Source organism: Trachinotus anak, unplaced genomic scaffold (assembly GCF_046630095.1).
Source record: "Trachinotus anak isolate AG129_WGS33_773 ecotype Australia unplaced genomic scaffold, CSIRO_AGI_Tana_v1 ptg000002l, whole genome shotgun sequence".
NCBI lineage: Eukaryota > Metazoa > Chordata > Actinopteri > Carangiformes > Carangidae > Trachinotus > Trachinotus anak.
Genome location: NW_027273853.1, coordinates 28,576,656 through 28,601,512, shown reverse-complemented (window position 1 = coordinate 28,601,512; position 24,857 = coordinate 28,576,656). Strand labels below are relative to the sequence as shown.

The 24,857-nt window shown below is 43.8% G+C and overlaps 1 protein-coding gene across 4 annotated transcripts in view; it reads left to right on the top strand.

The window, feature by feature from the left end:
* The window catches only part of LOC139607687 (neuronal acetylcholine receptor subunit alpha-7), a 47,159-nt gene that overhangs the window by 3,710 nt on the left and 18,592 nt on the right, over window positions 1–24,857 (top strand). For 2 of the 4 annotated variants that reach the window (XM_071460792.1, XM_071460800.1), the window contains 5 exons: window positions 1,489–1,590; window positions 5,551–5,690; window positions 12,393–12,437; window positions 19,103–19,212; window positions 21,867–21,946. In XM_071460792.1, the coding sequence (XP_071316893.1) occupies window positions 1,536–1,590; window positions 5,551–5,690; window positions 12,393–12,437; window positions 19,103–19,212; window positions 21,867–21,946 (430 nt within the window). In that variant the 5' untranslated portion in view covers window positions 1,489–1,535. Of the gene's footprint in view, window positions 1–1,488; window positions 1,591–5,550; window positions 5,691–5,862; window positions 6,000–12,392; window positions 12,438–19,102; window positions 19,213–21,866; window positions 21,947–24,857 lie in introns of those variants that run through there. The other 2 variants (XM_071460809.1, XM_071460819.1) reach the window with 2 other exon arrangements.

The window sequence follows — 24,857 nt, the reverse complement described above, 5'->3', positions numbered from 1 at the left end:
ACAGGAACAAAATTCAGAAGCAGATATTTATTTCTATCAGTTTCTCATCTGATTCAACAGCATCTCACTGTTGATCAGACTTTTACATCACTTCACATTAAAGTAAAGGATTTAATGTTATTGAATTGATAATTATATTTAACATAAATCACCTGGATGTTTCATCTGAGTTTATTCCAGGTTTATCTTTAACATCTCAACACCTTTTGACTTGAAAATGACTAAATCACTGCTCATACAGTCCTGCAGAGATGCCTAATGTTTGTCAGCCACCCTGACCTCATCATCACCTGGTCCCCTCCACAAACAGCCAATGAGATTTCTCCAATGTCTTTTTTTATTAATACAGAAAATAACCAACAGTTTCTGATCCTGACAGGTTTTGTTCAGCAGGATAATCTTGACAGATGACTCCACTTTATGATGTTTGAAGCCTAAATACAACCAGCAGCAGTAAAAAGCTCATGTTAGGCTCTAAACCAACGACACCACTAAACTTCAACCTGTAGTTTGATTTAGCTCTGAGCTCTTCTACAAAAGCCTTTCCTCTAACAAAGTTTTTGAATAGACGTAAAAGCTTCAGGGAATCAGGACAGGGATTTCCTGACAGATTTTATGTCAGAGAATAAAATGAGGAAATGTGTCGAGCTTGTGTTAAACACAGACCTGATTTCAGTCATCGACCAAAAACACAGAGACTTCAGGACGAGGGACCAGGAAGTGATGAGTGCGGCTAATTTCCAGGTTCAGGACTGCAGGATCTTTAAGACCCAGGAACAGCTGAGAATCAGCTGTGATCACGTCCTCACCAGACTTTAACTATGTTGAGACTTTGTTTAGTGAGGAGGCAGATCCAGAGTCAGATTTTTAAACGGGTCTGTTAGAATAAAACGTAGAGGGCTGAGCTCTGAGTCACTTCTTTGGTTTTATAAACATTGAATATTGGTTTTCAGCAGCTTCCATACAAAAATGCCTGTTATCAAACATCCAATAAATCATCACACACACACACACACACACACACACACACACACACACACACACACATAATTGTACTTCCATCTTTGTGAGGACACTCATGGACATAATGCATTCCCTAGCCCCTTACCCTAACCTTAACCTAAACCTAATTCTAACCATAACTCTAAAACCAAGTCTTAACCCTCAACATGTGATTTGAAGGTGTCTCAAAAAGTGAGGACCGGCCAAAATGTCCTCACTTTCCCAAAATGTCCTCACTCTGTTAGTAAAATACTTTTTTTGGTCCTTACTATGTAGCAAGTACAAGTACACACACACACACACTTCTCTCTCTCTCTCTCTCTCTCTCCCCTCTGTGTCACTCTCCTCTGGTTCTGCAGCTGCCAAATCTTCTCCTGTGGATGTTTTCAGGGGGAGGAGCTTTGTCTTCTCCCCTTCTCCCCCTCCCTTAATCATCCTCCCTCATCCTCTCTCTCTCTCTCTCTCTCGTGTTCTCCGCCGCTTCAGAAAGAACTCCATCAGTTTCTCATCTCTGTGACTCACTGCTGCTGAGGATGGACGCTCGGATCTTCACTCTGCACGTCCTGACGCTCTGCTGCCTCATCCACGGTAGGCACACACACACACACACACACACACACACACACACACACACACACACACACACACACACACACACACACACACACACACACACACACACACACACACACACTCACTCAGCCTTTCCACCTGAATGAATCAGTCCAATGGTTTAGTTGTGTTGCTGTGATGAACTCACTGACTGTGAGTAGCAGAGAGAACAGATCAGAATGACTAAAATATGTAATAATAGTAATAATGATAGTAGTAATAAGTCACTGTCATGTAACAGTTTAAAAATGTTTACAGAGAAATTGAAAAATGAAACACACAAAATAAATCACAGGGTGAAATATTAAAGACAAACATCAAATGATTCATGAGATTATTTCTAAAACAAACTGGGACTAAAAGCAGGGAGCAGAAAATGAAATATCTGTACAACACAACACAAACTGTTTCTTACAGTGATAAATCAAAAATACTCAGTATATTGAAAGTCAGTCAAAACGGAGTGCAGCTCTACAAAGTTAAAATCATTTAAGAGGAAAAAAAAAAGTCAAAAATCACCATGTTGGAAAACATCAGAGCTGCAGATGTTTCTGACAGATGTGAGTCTGATTGTCTCTAATCTATGATGGACAAAATAACATGAACACAGCAACTACACAGTCTGTGTCCTCGAGTTCTTCTGTGTCAGTGTTTCTCTGCACCATGTGATCAAACACTGAGCCCAGCATCAGACTTTTAAAGTCAAACAATTTTAACTGAAGGTCCAGAAAATGAAAAATATGAATTAATGCACATGATGCTCCGCTGCTGCGTGGACATGAGTCGCTGCCATTAAACCACCACAGAAGAAGAAGAAGAGCTCATTAACACGTCCAGTCAAAGCTCCGATGATGTAAACCATGTGGAGAACATGACGGAGATCTGACATCTCATGTGTTGATGTGAGGAAGGTTCAGCCTCCTCTCTGTTTCTTTTTTTTTCTTTGCAAAAATTGAAAACATGTAAAAAGGAAGATGAAAAACTCAGCTCAGGCAGATTCATGTTTTATCTCCAGATGTGTCTGACGACTTCTTCTCTTCACTGCTCCGTACAGATGCAGCAGGTACAGACATCAGTATAACACTGATTCATTAAATCACACAACAGACAAATTTAAGTGTGTTAAAGTGAAACCGCACACCTGCAGTGTCTGGAACGGGTCTTCTGCCTGTGGGCACCACCACAGTGGAGCCAGAGGAGGCTGTGACACTGTGAATCTGAGAGAGGACAGTTTGGGTCTTATCTCTTTTTCCAAATCACTGGTCCAGATGATTTATGGAGAACCTGTCAGACGGCTCCACCACCTCCGCATCTCTGCAGTGAAGCGAGAAAAGTGTCATCTTCACTGGTACAAACCAGGTTTCCCTTCACATGCGAATGTTTCTGGTGATGACTGGACAGAGGACGCGTGGTTATAAGCGTCTCTGCTGCTGCTCACTGCTCGTTGTGTCTGGAGGGACATTTAGTCGGCTGCTCATCTGTGTCTGATACTGAGGTCAGAATATCCAAAATTAGGAAACAAGGCCTGATGCAGACGAGAGGTGGCTGTGATTGGCTGAGATACTCGTCACTCAACCAAACATGCATAATTCAGATCTCTTAACTGGATCAATAGAGTCTAAATTTTCCACAAAGACACATCAGAGAGACTGAGATCAGCTGTTCGGACTTCAGCCTCCTGCAGAGGGAGGGTTCAGAGTCAACATTAGTGCAACATTAGATCCAGGCCGAAAGGATGAAGCTGATCACATCTGTTTATGACACAGTTGTTGCAATAGTTTCTTGTGTTGTATCTTTTTCATTTGGAACATTAACATTGTTTTAGGTTATTTTTTGGTTTGTGGTATCTTTGAAAATAGTTTCTGAATGAAGCTTTTTATTTCCCACCTGTTGCTCCAGTTACCCAATCACGACGCAGCCCTGAATGAATGTGTGAAGGCTCAGGTATTGTCTGATGAAAACCTGCTGAAGCTGGTTGTCTGCTCGTGCCTGAAGACTGTGCTTGATGATTTTAACCCATTTTCTTCACCACATTGTTTGTGTCTCAAGATTTGACCCCTGAACTCTCCACCGTGTCCTGAACTGTCAACGTGTTCATTGTGATTTTTACCAACAAATCTCGCTTTGGAAAACACTTATTTGTGTACTTGTACTTCTTGGGGTACTTTTAAAAATCAGTAATGTTACTTGTTACTTGCATACTTTTACGTTACAGAGTAAAAACACAAGTCACGTGATGAAGTTATGATGAAGTGTGTGAGAACGACACAACTTCTAAGAATAAAAAGTTGTGTGGCCTCAGCGGTGGAGCTGAGGGTTGATCTGAGCCGTGTAGTGTTTCAACGCTGAGCTTTATTTCTGTCTGATCACCTGCTGCAGGTGTCAGCCTGCAGATTATTCTCATTTGCACAGAATCTGTTCAACATGTCGTCTTAGAAAAAGCAGCATGTGACACAACTTTGATCATGTGCAACTACTTTGTCTCAGAGTTCTGATATTTTCTAAGAATCAAAAGACTTAAATATGAAGACTGTGGAATATTAAAGCTTAAAGTCAGACATGTTATTGTCTCCTCTGCTGAGACACTTCACTCAGTTCACACTAAAGGTGCCTGGTTCTGCAGCCTCGTCTCTTAAATCCGATTAAACTCCAATTTAATATTTTTACTTCCTCAGCTGTAAAAAGCAAAATAACAAAATAAAAGATAGAAGTCAGACAGACACACAGCCAGAACATGATTATTAATATTAGCTTGCTGTAGCAGTAGCTTGCTAGTTTTAATTATTTGCTAGTGTAGATCAAGCATCTGTGCATCATTTTAATTTTTCACTTTCTTTTATATGTAACAGGATTTTGATGTCAGTGATAAAGAATAAAGAAATAATGTTTTGGTCCTTGGCCATGAATTTGAAATGAATTGGCAATAATCAAACTATTCTAAAAACAGTGCGTCATTGAACACTTATGTTGCAGTGAAAGTCAGAACAACATCAACATTTCAAAATAAAGTTAATCTAATGCATAAACACCAAGTTTGTTTAGATCAAAATGATCAAGATAAATCAGCTCCTCAGTGTTTCAGACATCCTGACAGTGACCCAGGGCTCAGCGACAGGGCTGTGGTTAGTCTCCCCCTCCTCCCCCTCAGTTGGTCGAGGTCTCACTCGACACCTGTCAATCATTCTGACGAGCCTTTGAGGCTCCGCCGCACTGAGCGACTGGTCTGAGATGAAAGGTGACGATCAGGAGAGAAACTCGATCAGATCTTTGATCATCAGTCCAGAGCTGTCGATCAAACTGTTCTGAGGTTCAAGTGATAAAATATAGAAGCAAAATCAATCGAATTCAATGAAACATGATTTTCTTCAAAAGGCTTGTTGATGAGGCTCAGATGAGCTATGACTCACCACACTTTCATCCCACATCACACAACTGAGAAAAAACCAGCCCACAGGTCGTCTGTCAGCAGGTCACTATGACCCATCGTTAGGTTCTGTTGCTAGGCGACATCTAGTGGTCGTAGTGATGATGACAGGAGCAAAGGGAAAAGTGCGGTGACGTAGTTTCTAGAGCGACAAAGTCCACGTCAGGAGGAGGTTGTGGTGGATGGATGAATATGACCCAGGAGAGCGGTGTTCGATTCCCATGTGACAGGAGCAGTTTATGTTGTTTCTATTCTCCATGACCATTCGTTGTTATTATTGTAACCATGACAACCAAGGTCTGGTACACCTGCTGCTGTAGGGACGCTGTTTCAGGAGACACGCTGTGAACCAGAGAAGCCTGAGCTCACTGACTGATGTGTGTGTGTGTGTGTGTGTGTGTGTGTGTGCTACATCGATGAGGCCTCAGTAGAGGAGAGAGGTGCAGGAGTGAGGAGAGCTAAAGTCTGTCCACTGAAGACAGACAGTGAAGCGTCTCTGTGTTTGTGTCCAGGCTCTCTGCAGGGGCTGCACCAGCGCCGCCTCTACAAGGAGCTGATGAGGAACTACAACCCGTTAGAGCGGCCGGTCAACAACGACTCCCACAGCCTGACCGTGCACTTCAGCTTCAGCCTGCTGCAGATCATGGACGTGGTGAGAGCGTACACACACACACACACGCACACACACGCACGCACACACACGCACGCACACACACACACACACACACACACACACACACACACACACACACACACACACACACACACACACACACACACACACACACACTCTGACTGATTGATTTGATTACTCTAATGTTTAGAAGATGGTCCAGTCTTCATATGTTCTGGAGCAAATTGGCCAAAAGAACCAGGAACCACTGAGAATAAATCTGCACCAAAACCTGCCTACATCACCCACAATGCATCTCCACGCCCAACACTTCAGTCAGACAGTCAAGTATGTTAATCGATGCTTTTGTATCTTGGCACTTGTACATGATCAGTTCTTATTGTGTTTATTTGTAATATAGAGACTGGAGCTGACCAATCACAGCTCTCGTTATCTCCACATGGTTTCTCTGTAGCTGCGACAGCTCTGACATGTTGTTAAAAATGAGCTTATTTTCATTATCAATTAATCTGCCAGTCATTTTTTCTGTTTCATCTTTTGTTTAGTTCATGAAATGTGTAAAGTGATGTCTTTAAAAGTCTCATTCCATTTGACCCAAACTGAGATGTTCAGTCTTCTGAGAGAGAAAACAGCAGATCGTCTCGTAGGAGAAGCTGAAACTAGAGATTTTTTTGTGACATTTTTTCACTGTTTTTGTTTGAAAAATTAATAAAATAAGTTAACAACTGTTAGAACAGTTCCTGAGTGGGAATATATCCTCTTACATCATGTTCAGTGATCACATTTAGATGCAACACTTTTGTCCATGTGGTGCAGCTTCATTAGGATAAACACACACACATTAACAGGTCTGGAGACACCTGTCCTGATTTAAAGGCAGGTGAGTCATCTTTAGGTCGGGGTTAGAGAATGATGAGGCCTGGAGGAGGACGCAGGTGATTTATGACCCTGCAGCCTGATGACAGGTTCAGTCATCAGTTAACATGGACACTGGGCCTCTAACACTCATTTATTATATTGTTTCTCATTGTAACAAAATAACCTGAGAATCCTGGAAATTCAGAGAGAAAAAGTCAAAAAACCTCACAGACATGAATCATGTGACTTAAATCTCCATAATTTACTCTTCTTCTGTGGTTTATCATAAGTGTTCTTTGTGGTTTTAAGAACCAAAAACCATCTCAGTGTAGTTTTACATCTCCTCTCTCAGGCTTCCCTCTGGAGCCAACAACAGGTCAGTCAGCCAATCAGAGGAGAGGCTCAGGCTCAGAGCCTCTCTTCTGATTGGCTGACTGTTTTTTGAGTGCTCCAATAAAAATATAGCAGATTTCAGGTAAACACTCAGAGAAACCAAATCCTGCAGGGTTGGATGGTGGGTCCAGGTGGGTGGGGCTTGGGGCGTGGCTGAGAGTGGCGACTGCTTTGTTGTGACATCACAAAGTTCCTCAAGTCCTGACGGCTGGTTTTAAGGCTCAGTTTCTGAATACAGGCTGTGATAAAAAATGATGCACATACACTTCTCTCCTCTTTCTGTCTCACTCTGTTTCCTCTCATCACATCATGTTTTATGGTTTATGTTTTATGTTGTTCCTCTTCTCATCTCGCTCTGTCTCATCTGACCCCCTCCAGCCTTCCTCTCACCCACCCTCTGTCTGGTGTTTGACAGCTTCTCTGCTGGAGGAGAAGTCCTTGTCATCCAGATTTTCCTCCCTGATGTCAACCTGTCTGAGTTGTTCAGGGTCGAGTCAGGAGGTTTCCCCACGACCGTGCCCTTTACTCTGTAAACCAAACAGGAAGGTGCTGAGAAGATGAAGAGAACTGAGTGTAACAGCAGAGACATCGGCTCTCTGTGAACTCAAAGACGGTCTCAGTAAAGACAAACATGAACAGGCTGGTTCGTTAAACGAGTTCATTAAAAATCCTCTCACTGCTCCACAGAACAGAATCAACATATTTTGTGGGGGCCTGACAGATTCCTGATCAATAGCAGTGACTCAGCCTGAACGAGGCCGACTGAGGGTCCAGCTTCCACAAACTTTGCTCTGTAGTCTTCATTGCTCATTGTTTTCTTCTGCAGCTTCACCTGATTTCGTCTCATTTTCTTCTCTCTTTAATCTGTCGTTCCAGTTTTACTCCACTTTAATCAACACCTCAACTTGAGCTTTTTGTAGTTTAAGTTTTCTGCCTTTCTCGCTGTTTTCACGTAGCTTTGTTATGTCTGAGCACAGGTGTTCGTGTCGTTCAGGTAAACAAGGAGAGAATCATCACCATGAAACTTATCCATTGATTTAGATTCAGAACAACTGAAAGCACACATTCAGTCCAGATAACCGTCAGTCAGACGACGTACAGACTTTACTCTGTCGTCTCAGTTTTCATCACCTCGTTGTTTCTCATATTTTTGTTCTACTTTAATCAAAACCATCAAATCAAAGTGTTTTCTACATCCTGAGATCTCTGCCTGTACAAACTCGTTACCTCACTTTATCATCTTTTCCTCACTGTTACTACTACTTTTGTCATTTCCCAGTACAGATGTGTGTAATTAGTCAACAATTGAATAATCGGCATTAAGAATTTGAACTCGTTGCGACCTGACAACCTGCATGTCATTCCTCTTCTCTCTGTCTCTCTCCACTGTCCTATAAATAAAGGTTTACAAATGCCCAAAAAAAAAAAAGAAGAATTAAAACTCGTACTCGAGCGTCAGTGTTTTTGCGCCTTCGTTCTGGGTGTTGTGTTGTGCTGCAGCGGCAGCAGCCCTGACCACAGCCTGTGATGCTGACCCACACATCAGGACGACACAGTGACACGCGCTGTTTACCTTGATGAACTGCAGTAAGAGCCCGTCGCCTGTCAGTTTTCATGCTGCTGCATTTGAAGCCTTACAATAAACAGACTCTCACTTCCTCCAGATGAACAGTGGACCAAGTGTTTGGTAAATGTGACCATGTGTTACCAGGGCAGCATCAGCCCATGATACTTCCCTCAGTCTATAAAGGACTGTTGCTGTAAACGACGTGTCGATAATTAGAAAAGTTGTTGACCAATTAGCGTCAGGTTTCTAAAAACCCTGATAGGTCTGCAGGATTTTATGACCTCTGACCTCTGCACCTGCAGCAGCAGTGTGTGTGTGTTTCTCTGGCTTTTCTGTCTCACAGCAGGTTGAGTCCTGTCCCTTATCTCTGAAGCAGTAATACTCGCTCAGTGTTTCTCTTGAGCTGAGGTGATAACATCCGGCTGTTGAACCAAGATTTCCCAAAGTGTCCTAAAGTGCAGAGAAGACTTCCTTTAGCTCCGGTGGTTTCCAGATGTGCTGCACACCTGTCACACTGGTCCAGCTGGGTTTATGTGGATCATTAGCCTCAGAAAAATAAATTTAAAGCTCCATATTTAACTTCTCCTGTGTTTTATCTGAAGTGTTGATCTCCATCAGAAGATATATCTGTGGTTTTAAGAACCAAAAACCATCTCAGTGTAGTTTTACATCTCCTCTCTCAGGCTTCTCTCTGGAGCTCTAGTAACAACAGGTCAGTCAGCCAATCAGAGGAGAGGATCTGAGCCTGATAGTTGTGACATCACAAAGTTCCAGAAGTCCTGATGGCTGGTTTTAAGGCTCAGTTTCTGAATACAGGCTGTGTGCATTTCTCTGTGGACTGAGGCTTTGATACTTTCACAGTATTAATATAGAACCTAGACCTGCTTTATAATCACAAACACATGGACATCTACCTTTAGACTGGATGGAGCTTTTAGACATTTAATTACATAATAAATGAATTTTGTACTGATTGCATGTTCTCAACATTATCTGCTCTCATTTTCGCTTTTAGCACCTTTTTATTTCTAATCTTTTAGTTTAATTGTCCACTTGGAATTTTTTTTTCTACTGTCATTATCCGATTAATTGGATTGTCTTTCTTCTCCAGTCCCGTCTTTATTGATCCTCATCCAAACATCATGTCGTCATCTCTAAATCTCATCTGTATCTGGCTTTTTCCTGCCTTTTATTGAACATGTGGTCTTGCCTGTGTCTTGTCTCATCACTGAATAGTCAGTTTTGAAAAGACTTCATTATCTTTCGGTCTCTCTGGGGACACAGAGCTTCATTCCCAGTGTTTGAGACCTTATTCATCACTGAGCCATAATTTATTATTTATCAATGACAGATAACGACACAGTTCAGACGCAGCTTCTCTCCGTCGTCTCTCAGCTCCTGGTGGACTCTCCATGTTTACCTGATCTCAGGTGACTCTTCAGACCACACACAGTCTCCTCCTCCCTCCATCTCACAGCCCCCGACGCTGTGTTCACAAAGGAGCAGAGTCGTTCTGGATGTTGGGGGAAATCCTCCGCTCCAGGGAGCTCCTGCCAAACTCAGTTTAATGCTCAGCTCTAATTAGTTCCCACACTTTAATACACGAGGACTTAGCAGGAACATCCCACAGCAGGAACATGATGAATCTAAAGACTCTCACTGCAGATTTACTGGTGACCACAGCCACAGCGTTAATGTAGATTATTCCATGTTTCCTTCTTCCTGAGGGTTTTCCTTTGTCTGATCCAGGGCTCAGGAGAAGGTCTCGTGTTCACAGGTTGTACAGCAGTAAAACTGAAGCTCTGTCTGTTGTCAGAAGTTTCCTCTTAAAGGATCTTAGCAGCTTTAGCATTTTGAATTAATTAGAATTTAACAGTTGCAATAGATTCTATTATTTCTTTACTGAGCTTTTTTATTCTTATTTTACTTTATTTTGTTATTTCCGTCCATCTTCCATCCATCCCAAAGTCACAGTGAATAAAAAAGCCGAGAGCTTCTTCTCAAACAGCTCTGCTGCAGGATCCCTGCTGTCCAGCACACAACGGTTTCAGTCACCAACAGAGCAGCACCACGGACGTGTTGACTGTCCGGAACATGCACACAATTATCTCCATGTGCATGAGTCCTGGCGTCACACCATCTGTATGACAGCAGGCTTTTCTCTCAGGGCCCTCTGAAACTGTGTATCAGCCATATTTTATTGTTTTTTAATTTAATTTATATTTTTCCATGATAACTGCTGGAAGTCTGAGCTGCCTGCGGTCACAGTTAAAACACACACGATGAGTCTTTAATACACAGATTTTCAGTCGAGAGCCTCTTCAAACAGGAGAGAGGCAGACGAGACAGGCTAGAAATCAGCTGGTGTTGTATTGGTTTTGTAGTTTTTATGCTGTGAGAGCTCGAGGTTAACGCAACGGTGAAATAACAGGAGCTGTATGAACGGGACATGGCACATTGGCTGGGGTCTCATAAAGAGAGATTTTCCTTTCAACCCCCCGATCATCCCTCCCTGCGTCTGCCAGGAGCCTCTACCTCTGCTAACAGGAGCCTGTCAGGGGGCTTTCAGCATGGAGCTGAAAGCCCCCCCTGGGGGGGGTGATGGCAGTTATCAGCTTGCATCAGCTCAGCTGCTCAGCACAGTTTCACAGCTGCTGCCGTTTTGCCTCGTTGCTCCTGAGGTTTATATCTGGACGAGCAGGTTTTCCTTCTGGCTGGCGGCTCTGCTCTGCGACTCCCAGGTGAAGCTGAAGGTGGACAGAGCTAAACTTCCCTCTGCGGCTGCTGTGGTTTCCTGCAGCCACCGACACGGAGCGCTGCAAACACAGTCAGGCTCCTGCTGCCTTTGTGACATGATGATGAAACACTCCGGCTCAGGGTCAATACCTCTGCTGAGAAATAATTTCTGTTCTTTAGTCGAGCAAATACTTTGTCACAGTGTGAGAGCGTCATATATCAGCCAGGGTTTCCCACAGCTGACTGATTAACATCAGGGCCAAGAAAAAATGTTTTGAGAGAAATATCATCAATCCAGATTCAGTTGGGACGAGTTTATCCTCTAATCAGCTTCAGAGACAAACTGATCAATAATCTTACATCAGCAATGATTCAAAAGATTCTGTGATGTGAAAGGTGATGATGATTATTTTTATCCACACACCAACGTTTCTACCTGAGTCAAGAGTACTTGGAGACTTTTTTAAATTTTTATTTATTATTGTAAATTTTTGTTGTTTCCAGAAATTAAAAGTTCACATTAAAGCAGGTGGGAGGAAAAGTGCACTTGTGTTGTCAGAGACTAGAAGACAGTGGAACATCTGAAGAGTCAGATGTTATTCTCAGGACTGTTGGGGACCAGACCAGGGAAGGATAATGGACTTAGTTTTTCAGGTGGGGGGGCGACCTGATGGTTGAATAGTCAGAGAGCCTCCCAGTGCTCCGTGGCTCAGACACGTCATTCCCAGACTCCCTCCCTGTGTTTCCTGTCTGTTTCTAAAAAACAATAACTTTAGAAGAAGCATTGATCAGCTGGTTAATTCTGATATTTAAAGAATCACATCACCTGCCCAGTTTCAGGCTCAGAAACACGTCGTAAAATAAATCAGAGCTGAATTACAGGAAGCTGCAGCTCACTGAAGGTCAGTCCTCCATTAAAACCCTGCAGTGTTTATCTCTTTACGTCCTTCCCTCTGACAAACTCGCCTTCGTTAATTCTCTCTGTACGCTCGGCTACCTGGGAATGTATTAACAGGCCGGACATTCATCAAACTGACGTTCCTCATATTCATCCTCCCTCTGCTGACTCAGACTCATTTAAAGGGATGAAAGAAAGAAACAGAGGAGAAACAGACTTTAACCAATGACTGCAGACTCTGACTGTTTTCTTCTTCTTCTGTTTTTAGGACGAGAAGAACCAAGTACTGACGACCAACATCTGGCTGCAACTGGTGAGCGTTCCTCTGCTCCTTTCATCACATCTCACGTCTGAGCTTCTTGGTCCTGAGCTGTTGTTCTGTTATTTCAGATGAAAAACTCCTTTATCCAGTTTAAGGTGTTAAACTCTGTCATATGCCCCCGGAGCTGCACAGTCAGAGGCTCCACAGGAAGAGCCAGTGTTAGAGCTTTGATCCTCTACAACCTTGGTAGTCCCAACACATGTTCTCATGATGTGTGAGTGGAACCTAAAGCTCCTCAGCTTTAGTTAGAAATACCTGTAGTAAAAACGGCGATGAAGGTAGGGGTGGTGTTTCAGGAGACACTGCTGTGGGTCGTATCAGAGGATGTTGGTTGTTCAGGTTGGAGGAGTTGTTGCAGAAACGCCTCTAGAAAAGGTTACAGAAAACTTTTTCAGGCTGGGACTGGATTTTGACCCTGGTTCCTCTGGTGGAAAATGAAGCGAACCCTGGTTTCTAAAATAGATCCTGAAGTAGAAAACAGCTGTTATTCTTTCTCTGAGGATGAGGATTTCTGGTGCCCATTAATAATCTTTCACTTCAAAAACCAAAGTGTGAAAACAACAGTTTGGTGTCTCTGAGGCCTGAGGTGATGGAGAAGTGATGGAAGCGTGTGAGACCAGTCAGCGACACCAGTCTGAACAAGTGTGCATCAAACTGCTTCTTCACACAAATAAGATACAACGTGGATCTTCAGAGGAGCTGGAAGATTCCGGTTTTTCCCTGTGCCCAGAGCCAGGCCAGCTGTTCCCACCTGTCTACAGTTTCTATGCTAAGCTAAGCTAACAAACTGCTGCAAAATATTCCTTCAGCATACTTTTGAACCGGCTTTAGCTTTTAACCAAGGCTGTGGTCAGTAGGTAGTTGGTGTAATGATTCATGATCTGGTGTAAATGATGATCGGTGGGTCCGAGTCTCTGCTGGACTCTGGACCACAGTCAGAATCAAACCTCAGTCACGTGCTGCCGTTACAGATGGGTCCACCCGGCAGTCAGGCCGTCGGGGACGGTGTGTGAAGTGAGTCTGGGTGGAAGAAGCCGAGTAAACATCGGTGATAGGCTCCAGCCACATCACCCCATCCCTCCCTCAGCTGGGCCCCCAGTCAGACTCTGGGGGACTCGCAGGACTCCAGCTGTGGAGTTTGACCCAGATACGTTTTCTGTGAAGGAGAAAAACTGGATCCAGCAGCTCCTCTCTGCTCGCTCTGTCAGACGCCTCCTGAGCTTTGATGCCTCACACCTTTCTGATAAGGACTCCTACGTCTCCTCTGTCTCCCCTCTAACCTCGCCGCCCTCTGCCAAAAGCTGCATCTCGCCGCCTTTTGTCGGCCAGGACTGACTCTGGTGTGAATGTCAGAGCTAATGGAGAGTGCAGGAATTCATTAAGAGAGCTTCTTAAGCCCATTTCATGCAGCTGTCCAAATTTAATTAGGTTTGGTGTCGGCTCCTGTGGAACGTGTGTTTGTAAAGTGGTGATGCACTAATCCGGCCTAATCTGCTCCTCTCGGGTGGAAAGGTTGGTTCCTCCCCGGAGGCTCGGCATTTCCTCTCTGCAGCCCCCTCCCTGGACCAACTAGTCTTTTAGCTTAATTTAATTTGGCGGCTGCCTCTCCTCCTCCTCCTCCTCCTCTGCTGCTGCTGCTGCTCGAGTGATTGTGTTTTTTTGCGAATGTCTGTAAGCGAGAGGAAACATTTCAGCGCCCGGTTGTGTGTGTGGGTTTTTTAATGTCAGAGTGTTTCTGCAGCTTCTGGAAGTTTTTCTCCTGGCGAACCACTAGACTTCAGCTCACTCACAGAATTTAAAAAAAAAACGGACTCAACACTGACATTTCAGAGCAGGTTCCTGCCTCCAGGGGCTCGTAAAGAGCTTAGGTTTTATAGTGTTTCGATAATTTAGTTGAGTTTTCTTTTTATGTCCAAACTGTTAGTGCTCAGACACATATTACTGCAGAACACACACACATATACACACATAAAATGCACAAATGTCAATGCTTACATATAATGTTCACATTCACCATCTCACATTTTCTAATTAGCACTGGGTATTTGATCTATGGCTGCAACTGATGATTCTTTTTATTATCAGTTAATTAGCCAGTTATTTTTAATCTTAACAACATCCAGACCAGTTTTAAACAGTGAGAACGTGAACTCTCATCTGACGCTGTTAGATTTTCCTTTAGTTCCCAGCAGGTTAGATCAAAAATAAAACTCCAGAATTTTTCAAAAGAAATGAATCCAAACCTTTTTGTTCTGCAGCAGCTTGAACTCTTCTGACAGGCAGCTCCATTTTTCTGTGGCGCCCTTTGATTTTAATGATCATGTGACCTTTTCCCCTTTAGCACCAGCTTCAAGTCAAACTTTGCATCTTTCGCTCCCAGTAGGTCTCAAAGAAAACTAAATACTAAATCTTCAATAAAATATGTTTCACTGGAGGCTGCAGTTTCAAGACTTCAGGACTGCATTCATAACACTGCATTTCTAAGGACTTAGTTTTCTTCCTACAGCATGTAGGAGTAGGGTCGGTGTTCAATGCACATGTTTAGAAAAATTAGGTTTTGCGTTGCAGTGGCAGTGTCACAAAAAGGTGGGTTCTAAAAATGAGGTCCTGACGGTCCCGAACCTGCAGCCTCCGGGTCTGCAGGAACATGTGTGTCCTTCATCGTGCTCTTGGTTCTTCTTCTTTGTGTCTCTCAGGCCGACAGTGAGACATTTAATCTTGTTGAGAAAGAGGAATTAAAGCTCCAAATATAACCAATAACTGTGTCAGGGAGGATTATCTGATTAAAACTAAAACTGTATCTGTCGCTGGACAAGCCTGAAATTTCATCTGAACACATCTGTGTAACAACAGTGTTGAACCACTGGGATGTCTTGACTTTCTTTGTGTATTTTTCATCCTCATTAAACCCTTGAACTTAATCGTATTGCATCATGAAACACATTTCCTTTATAGAGCTCAGGTTTCTTTTGGTCTCGTCCTCCTCTGACTCTTTGGGTCTTTGAACCTTTCAGACATGAGGAGACGCAGACGCTCTCACCTGCTCATTAAAAATACATGTTCACACAAAACACTTTTCATCTCTCCTCTGATACCTCGATTTCTCTTCTCTTTGTCTCGGTCAGAAGTGTGATGTAATTTAATGACTGAAGTTTCTAGTACGGCATTGAATTTAATGAAACTGATGATAAAAGTACAAACTGTAAAACACAGTAAACTGAAGCTGAAGAAACAGTTTTTATGTAAAGTTATTGTAAAGTTAACATTTAAATTCCTGATTATTACTACGCATGCAGTTTCAGAATTTGTGTTATGGCTTTTACATCTTGTTGTTCCATGTGGGCCACCATATTTGTTTCATCTGTGCACAAACAGAAATTTTAAAACAGATTTTGGTTTCAGTGGGAGTTATGTGCTGGAAACAGTCACTAATAGTAACAAACTGCAGTGTAACCCTCCGCCCAGCATCTCTGTGCATTATCTGTGCTATAGTGCCAGCTGCCGTAGAGCCGGTGAGCACAGGCCTAACTCCTGCTGATGATACAACAACGTGTCCTTAAGCTCATCAGTATACGTCCCAAAATGTTCTTCTATACCTGTAACAGACGTTAAAAGCAGCTGGACGTCAGTTAATCCAGTTTTACACCAACTGAAGTCTGAACTGAACATTTTCTTTAAATCCATTAAAGTATGAATTCCTGCAGAAAATCAGGATTGTTGCTATAGTAACGGACTCAGTGAATAATATTTATACACACAAAAACTCTTAATCACCACATTGAGACGTTTGTAATCAGTTTCACATGGATTTGTTTCAGAATAATCTGCTGTACAGTATGTTCCAACATCCACAACACTGATGTCTGTGGCACTTTAAAAAGAGACGAAAACACACACACACACACACACACACACACACACAGCGTGTTGAGTTCGTGACAGAGATGAAAGTGACTCAGCTGAATTAGCATGACACTAATTAAAAAGTCATTTTATGCTTCTTTATGTGTTAAATTTAAACGTATTCATCCCTTTTTTGTAGATTTTGATGAACCGCAAACATCAAACACTGTCAAAAACAGTTGTTCGAAGTTTGTCACACATCTCATCACCACACTTCAGAGTCTTTTTCTTTGGGTGGGGAGGGGGGGGTGGTTTCAGCCACTGCAAGTTCTGCTTTCAACAGATTCCTCTGGGAAAAACAATCCTCGTCCAGTGACAGGAAGTAAACAAAGCTGAGGAAGATGATGTGTGTGCGACCTTCAGATCGTCCACACAGCTCAGAGAGGAAGTGAGATGTAAGGAGGCGGCGGTGGCGGCCAGCAGAGCTGTGTATGCAGATCAGACATCAACACAGTCCTGATGTTTCTTGGCAGCACACGCGCGCTCTCTCTCTCTCTCTCTCTCTCTCTCTCTCTCTCTCTCTCTCTCTCTCTCTCTCTCTCTTGTGAAAACACAGCGGGCGAACAATGGCTGTTACATAAGACTTGTCAGTGTAATCTAGATTTTAGCAGCTGTAATAAGGAGGACGAGCGCCGACAAGCTGCTGCTTATCAGCTGCTCTCACACCACAAACACACAAATTATCACTGTTGGACGATTTCACTGTTCACATTGTTTATGGAGACCTAATTTCTGTCTGTATTTACTTATGTAAGTTTCCCAAAAACACACACACACACACACACACACACACACACACCATACTGTGTGGAAAACAATGGTATTATCAAACTTTATTCATTCAGGCAGTTTGAGAGACCTGAGAACAAGAAACACAAGGACACAACCAGAGGAAAAAAACACAACCACATTTAAAATCTCCACGGTGAAACTGCAGTTTGCAGTTTTAAAAAGTACCAGAAACTATTTCTGCCAAGATCAGTGTGTACACATGGAGGTAGAGCCAAGATCGATTCTTGAGTCAAGTGTTGAATATAAATATTGAATGACAGTTTGATGTCAGGCCAGATTCTCAAATCTCTGAATGACTCAGCGAGAGCGATGTTGGTCCCAGTGAGAGTTTTAGTGTCAGTGGTGAAGTGGAGAAAACACTGTTCATGGTCTTTTCCTGCATTTAAATGAATCAGGCAGTGATTAAGAAGTGATCACTGACTAACCCTCTGACTGAAGTGAGTCAGAGCCTGGGCACCTGCATTAAAGAGGGTATTAAAGTCTTGATTAGGAAAAATAATTTAATAATTTTAGTGTCATCTAAATAGTAATGGACCCAGAATAGATCCCTGTGGCGCCCCGTTACTAATTTGGACTTGGCTCAGGCTTGGAACCGTTACGCCTCAGGCTAAACTGGATTATTTAACAGGATCAATGCACATTAATAATCACTGCAGTCAGTGCACCAGAAATGACCTAAAGCCTATTTTTCATCTGCAGTTCCTGGACAGATATTACACAGTCACCAGGATAAATAGTTCATGAGTCTGCAGAGTAATAATAGATAAAAGATAATATTAAAGCCAGTAAAGAAATACAGGACAGAATTATGCTACATTATCATATGCTAATTAAAACACAGGACGGAAGCTCACGATAAGCAGCAGACACAGGGAATACTAATGTGAGCAGAAACATGTATGAAACAGGACAAAACTGTGCTACATCATTAGGCACTGAGATGCAACACAGAAGCTGAAAACAGACAGATGTGTGGGCAGCTGCTCGTTAAACTGCACCACTTCTCTTTCAACTGTCGCTCTGAACAAACTGACTTTAATGATATTTGGACCTGGATCTGGAGTCCTGCTTTACGGAGCGATAATCACCTTCTCAATCTGAGACCTGCTGAGTCCTGCATGTAGAGAGGCTGAGGGATGATCACATGGGACCTGGTGGGATCTATATCCTCTGTATCACATGACCTTGTACCTTCCTTGATGTTAGAAGTGAAGATGTTGAAATACTACTGAGAACGCAGCCCTAACTTTATTTCATTTATTCATTAACTTCTTCCCCCTTTTTCCAGGGGAGGGATGTGAGGGGGGGTACTTGAGATTTATTTATTCAGTCTTTTTTGTAAGTACTGGACCTGTCCACTTTATTTGAGTTGGCTTTGTCTGAATTTGTGCAACAGTGTATGAGGGTTCAGATGCTTTTAAAAAGTTTATCACTGTACATTTGACAAGATAATGTACAAAAATTAAAATGAACAAAAAAAACAGCATTAAAACACAATAAAATCTGACCTGACTGAATCATAATCCTTGTGAAGAAATTGATGGATTAAAAATTAACACAGGAGGTGTGAGTTTATATTCAGACATTTGTTTCCAGCAGCTGCTCTATTTTATTCAGACGCCTCGGGTGCTCCTCTGTTTTTGCACTTTCAGTCTCTTTTGAATAAAGTTCCTCTTGTTCAGTTTGTGTTGTTGCATCAGCAGCTTCATACCAAACAAGGCTTTCTATTAAATCAACAGCAGCAGCTGTTTAATCCATGTGTACAGGGATTTTCAGCAAAATAACCACAGCAGAATTAAAAGTTGAAGTAATTAGTTTGAGTAATTACAGGTTGTGGCTGTGGCGTCCTGCACTGACTGACTGACACAAACAAACAGTGTGACTTTGAATCTGTCTGTGGATACAGGGTGAGTGTGGACATCAGCAGTAATATCAATGTGTTTCTGTGTGTGTGTCTGCAGTACTGGACAGATTTCTACCTGCAGTGGAACATGTCAGACTATCCAGGTGTGACCAACGTCAGGTTCCCCGACAACCAGATCTGGAGGCCCGACATCCTCCTGTACAACAGGTAAAACCACCTCACAGCTGCAGCCGAGCTGCAGGAGTCTGAACTGTGTGGAACTGAGACTCTGCCTCGTATCTTGAGTTGTTTGAAATTATTTTGAATTGGATTTGCTTCATTAAAATTCATATTTTAAACGCCATTTGAAAATATCTACTGGACCATCAAAACATCCATAAAGTTTGTAAAGTTTTACCAGCTCCATCAGCGTCATTCATGCAGCTGGTCCCAGTGGATCAGTCCAAGGCTGTGTTTCTCTCCCAGTCCGACCGTGGAGCCAGGCCTGTTCTTACTCTGAATGTTCATCACTATAAAATGTTCTAAACTGAGGTTCAGAGGTCAATAAAGTTTTCTTCTTCTAATGTAAAAAGAACAGGATCCGTTCTTCCAGAGATCAATAGAATTGAAATCAGGTTGTCTCCTGGTGGACTGAGGATGTTTTAGTTCAGGTTGAGAAACCCTGAAGACAACTCACTCTGCCGCGGTTTATTTTCATCCCTCAGTTCTGATTCAGTAAACAAGCGTATTCAGCTAATTCCCTCCTGTTATCGGCGCTAAAGATAGGTCCTCTCGCTGTCAGGATTAATACCTCACTGTGAACACACACATCAGAGCTGCCGGCTGTGGGAGGCTCTCTGCTGGGTGCTAAAAAGCGTTTCAGCTCATTAACTGAGCAGTGTTCAGGAGCAAAGTTTGATCTTGGTGGGAAGAGGGCGGCAGGCTGTCAGAGGAAATATTGGCCTGGCGGGCTTTAATGAGAGGGGGCCGATGAACAGCACCAGAGCCTGACTTTGAATTATTATTGGGCACTGGGTCAACTTTTACAGCAAAGTTATGGAGTTTCACTTCTGAGGTCTGTTTTTTCCAACAGTCATCAAACTGCTAACTGGTTTTTGAACATACTGAAGCCATGATGTGTCCATCCATCCACCTGTTTGCACTGAGGAAAGCAGGGACCACCAGCCCCTCCTCCATGGTGCAAAGAGGTTCCAGCCAGCTCTGGAGAAGGGTACCTTATCGATGAGAGGAACCTGCCATTGGGGAGGTTGAGGGTATAGTCTGTGGCCCCTGGAGGACCCGTCTGTGTACTGTGGGTGTGACTGAAATATGTCAAAGTTTTACAAACGGAGAGGAGAGGGTGTATTCAGTCCCCCCCTTCCTAGATTCAGAAAGGTTTCAGCCAGGTCTCCAGAGGTGTATCTCACCGATGATACGAACCCAAGTTTGGGTTGAGGGGCTCTTCTGTGACTCTTGGTGGTCCTGCCGGTGTACAAGGGGTGTGATGGAAATCTGTCAAAGGTTTTCAATTGGAGAAGGGGTATTTGGTCCCCCCCTCTTCCTTGGTGCAAAGAGGTTTCAGACAGGTCTCCATGGAGTACCTTTCCAATTGTGGGAGCCTGTTGTTGGGGTCCCAAAGTTGAGGTGAAGGGGTGATCTGTAGTCCCTGGAGGTCCTGCCGGTTTGGAGAAGGGGTATTTGTTCCCCAGGTCTCCGAGGGTGTAGTTTAACATTTCTGCACTGCAGTGTCTTGTTACTTATCTGCTGACACAGCCATGATACTGATATTTGAGCCTGAGGAAGCAGCAACACAATACTCGTTGTTCACTCGCAGATTTGTAATCATGTACGAGATCCAGACTGCACTGTGTGAGGTATCCAGTCAGTACCTGTGATGTGTTTCACCTAAACCACTGACAGAAAACACTGAGGTTGTTTTCACATAATAATCGAACATCAGACCGAAAACAGGACTTTTATGAATCTACACACGTTCAGCTACAGCAGCGAGAATCCAAACAACATCTGTCCTTAGAGAGAGAGGAAGCTCTTCTTCTCTGTCTTTAAAGATTAAACAGTTTTTGTTTACTTGACCAGATGCAGGTTAACACGCTGCCTTCACCACACTCAACATCACGTTTATGGTTTAGTAATGAAGCAGAGTCTGCTGGAGGAGATCAGGTATTCACACCGGGAAGACGCCAGACTGAAGAATTTTATATGCGTGTGGCAGAGAGCCGAGTGTGTGTGTGTGTGTGCGTTGTTTTTGTATTTCACAGTTGTCCTGAGAAAACTCTAAATCACTTCCTCTGTGGACTCACAATCTCCACCATCAGTAAAAATGCTTGGAAACATTGTTCAGAAATTCTTTGTCTTTGTTTGTGGAAAATTCATTTTGAAATGGTTTTGGTTTTGATTGGGTTGGTGACGTGGTGTTGGGGAGTGTGTCCTCTTTGTGACACATTTTAGTCCTTTATAGTAAAGAAATCTGAGGATAGTTTTTAAGAGAGAGGACGTCTACAGAATCATGAGGACACAGTGAAGAGGAAAGACAGGTTTTAATAAGTGAGGACATCTACAGAAATGTGAGGTTTGACCTTTTGAAAGTTAGGACATTGATGTTTTTTTAAATTTCAGGAGATTTTGGAAAAGTGAACATATAGAAAACTTTTCAAAGAGCTGTTTGAAGACCTGGTTTCAGCTTGAGGTTCGAGGTTTAGATGATGAGATGATGGGTAATGTCAGTCAGGGTTCTGTGTGTGTGTGTGTGTGTGTGTGTGTGTGTGTGTGTGTGTGTGTGTGTGTGTGTGTGTGTGTGTGTGTGTGAAGCTATGACTTCCTCATCACTCTGTGACCTCATACCTGTGTCTGTCTCCCTCCAGTGCTGATGAGAGGTTCGATGCCTCCTTCCACACCAACATCCTGGTCAACTCCACCGGCTACTGTCAGTACCTGCCTCCAGGTAATACACAGGCCCCACTAAATACACCCCTCCCTGAAGCTCTTCCACTCTCAGATAGACAGTTTACTGCAGATAAAAATGGGGAAACACTTCAACGCACTCAGGAGCTGGTAGAGTCACTGTCAGTCTGTTGTGTTCGTTCAGCTTCTTATTTAAAAGAACTGCAGTGATTCAGATGATGAGCCAGTGTATTTTTTTAATATTGTGTTTAATATAAAAAATGCTTTTTATCAGAGTTATGATTATAGACAGGTGGAGATTCATTTATGTTCAAACACACAGACACACACACACACACACATACACACTGAGTGTCAGTTTATGGAGGTCTGAGGGGGTGGGGGGGTCATCATGGGGTCAAGGGTCAACAGGGGGAGGTCAGGAGGAGTTATGGTCCTGATTGACGACCCATCATCCTGACTTTCTGCCAGGCTGCTGATGGAAACGAGACTGTTTAACACTGAGAATGTTTTATTTATTTTATATTGTGTTTGGACACAAACAGCTCGGCTCAGAGAGACGACGCGTCGCAACATTTCTCACTGCAAACCAACGTGAATGAAGCCGAATGAACCTCAATTTATAGCCAAGCAATAACATATCAGGAAGAGGAGGGAAACGCATCAGCTGATCAGAAATCAATAACCAATAAAAGTGGTAACAGCTCTATTACTACTGACTGCTGACATTGATTAGTGTGAGCTGGGGTGTTGGGTGTCGGGAGGGGCAGAGATGACGGAGATGGACTCAGGCTTCAAGCTTCAGCAGCAACAAAGAAAATATGAATTTTTTTTTGTTTAGTTGTAGTTTATTTCAACACCCAGAGAAACCAAATCCTGCAAGGTTGGATGGTGGGTCCAGGTGGGCAGGGCTTTGGGCATACTGTATAGTTGTGACATCACAAAGTTCCAGAAGTCCTGACGGCTGGTTTTAAGGCTCAGTTTCTGAATACAGGCTGTGTGCATTTCTCTGTGGACTGAGGCTTTGATACTTTCACAGTATTAATATAGAACCTAGACCTGCTTTATAATCACAAACACATGGACATCTACCTTTAGACTGGATGGAGCTTTAACATGTTTCCCTCAGGACTCAGTAGAGACCGAAACAGAGATAAAAGAGAACACCACAATAATCACAGGATGAAAACACACTGAATGGATGTTGCTGGAAACATGCCATCCATAAAGAGCATCAAAAATATGTCTGATTTCACGACAGCCTGAAGTGTTATAACTTTAAGGCACTGTGGTTACCATGGTGACGCCTGAGCGCTCAAAATATCAAACAGATTCCAGATCAGATACAAGAAAACTCCTCCGCCTCCTTCGTGCTCTCACATTCACCTGACGAATGCATCTTTAACAGACTGGAATTCATTCAGGGACTTTTATTGTGAAAGTCAAATCACAAATACAGACTTACTTACTTTTGTCTCAACCTGTGTCATGTGTTCACTCAGCTTTTGTCAGGGCTGAACAATGGCTCGGACTCAGATGCAGATTGACACAGTAAGCGAGTTCACAATGTCCTTTAATCAGGCAAAAGTCGGTACACTGGAGATCAGGCCGCGGAGCAAAGGCATCAAAATCGGTGGGCAAAGGCAGGGTCAAAAACCAAAAACTAGACAAGACACGAGTAAGGCACACGGGGAATAAAGGCTGGAACGTAGTCATACAGAACTAGACGAACTGGCACAGAAGGGAGGGAACACAGAGACTAAATACTCAGGGAGAGGGAAGACAATGAGACACAGGTGCAGCACATTAGGGCAGGGCAGGTAATCACACAAGGGGAGGACACATGAGGGCAGGAAGTGAGGAACCTGAAACGAGAAAAGAGGTGAGTCTCAAAATAAAACAGGAAGTACAAGACAACACACTAGGGGAAACAAAAAAAGGGAACTCAGCTATCCAGCTGAGGCATGACAGTACCCCCCCCTCCACGGCCGGCTCCAGACGGCCCAGGTTCGCCAGGGTGGGCCCGATGGAAGTCCCGGATGAGGGAGGGATCCACAATGTTGCTGGCGGAGACCCAGGAACGCTCCTCAGGGCCGTACCCCTCCCAGTCAACCAGGTACTGGAACCCCCGGCCCCGACGCCGGACTGCCAGGAGCTTGCGGACGGTGTAAACAGGGCCACCATCGATGAACCGGGGGGGAGGAGGGGGTCTGGAGGCAGGGACCAGAGGACTCTCTACGGCTGGTTTGATCCGACTCACGTGGAAGACTGGGTGGACTCTCATGGCTCTGGGGAGTTTGAGCTTGACCGCAACTGGGTTTATGACTTTGGAAATGGGGAATGGCCCGACGAACCTGGGAGCGAGTTTCTGGGACTCCACTCTGAGAGGCAGGTCTTTTGTGGAAAGCCATACCCTTTGACCGCTCCTGTACGTGGGGGCAGGGGTCCGCCGCCGGTCAGCCGCCTTCTTGTAACTCTCAGAATTGCGTAGCAGGGAGCGTCGGGCCCGGGCCCAGGTGTGACGGCAGCGGCGGACTAGAGCCAGAGCTGAGGGCACACCAACCTCCCTCTCTAGAGCAGGGAAGAGAGGAGGCTGATAGCCATAGGCACACTGGAAGGGAGAGAGACCAGATGATGAACACGGGAGAGAATTGTGTGCATATTCTACCCAGGTGAGCTGTCTGCTCCATGTGTTGGGACTCTGTGAGGCTAGACAGCGTAGACTGGTCTCCAGCTCCTGGTTCAGCTGCTCCGTCTGACCGTTGGTCTGGGGATGGTGGCCCGATGAGAGGCTGACAGAAGCTCCCAGGAGTGAGCAGAAAGCCCGCCAGAACTGTGCCACAAACTGCGGGCCCCGGTCAGACACAATGTCCCTGGGAAAGCCATGGAGGCGAAAAACATTATGTAACATCGCCTCGGCCGTCTCCTTGGCCGAGGGCAACTTAGGCAGG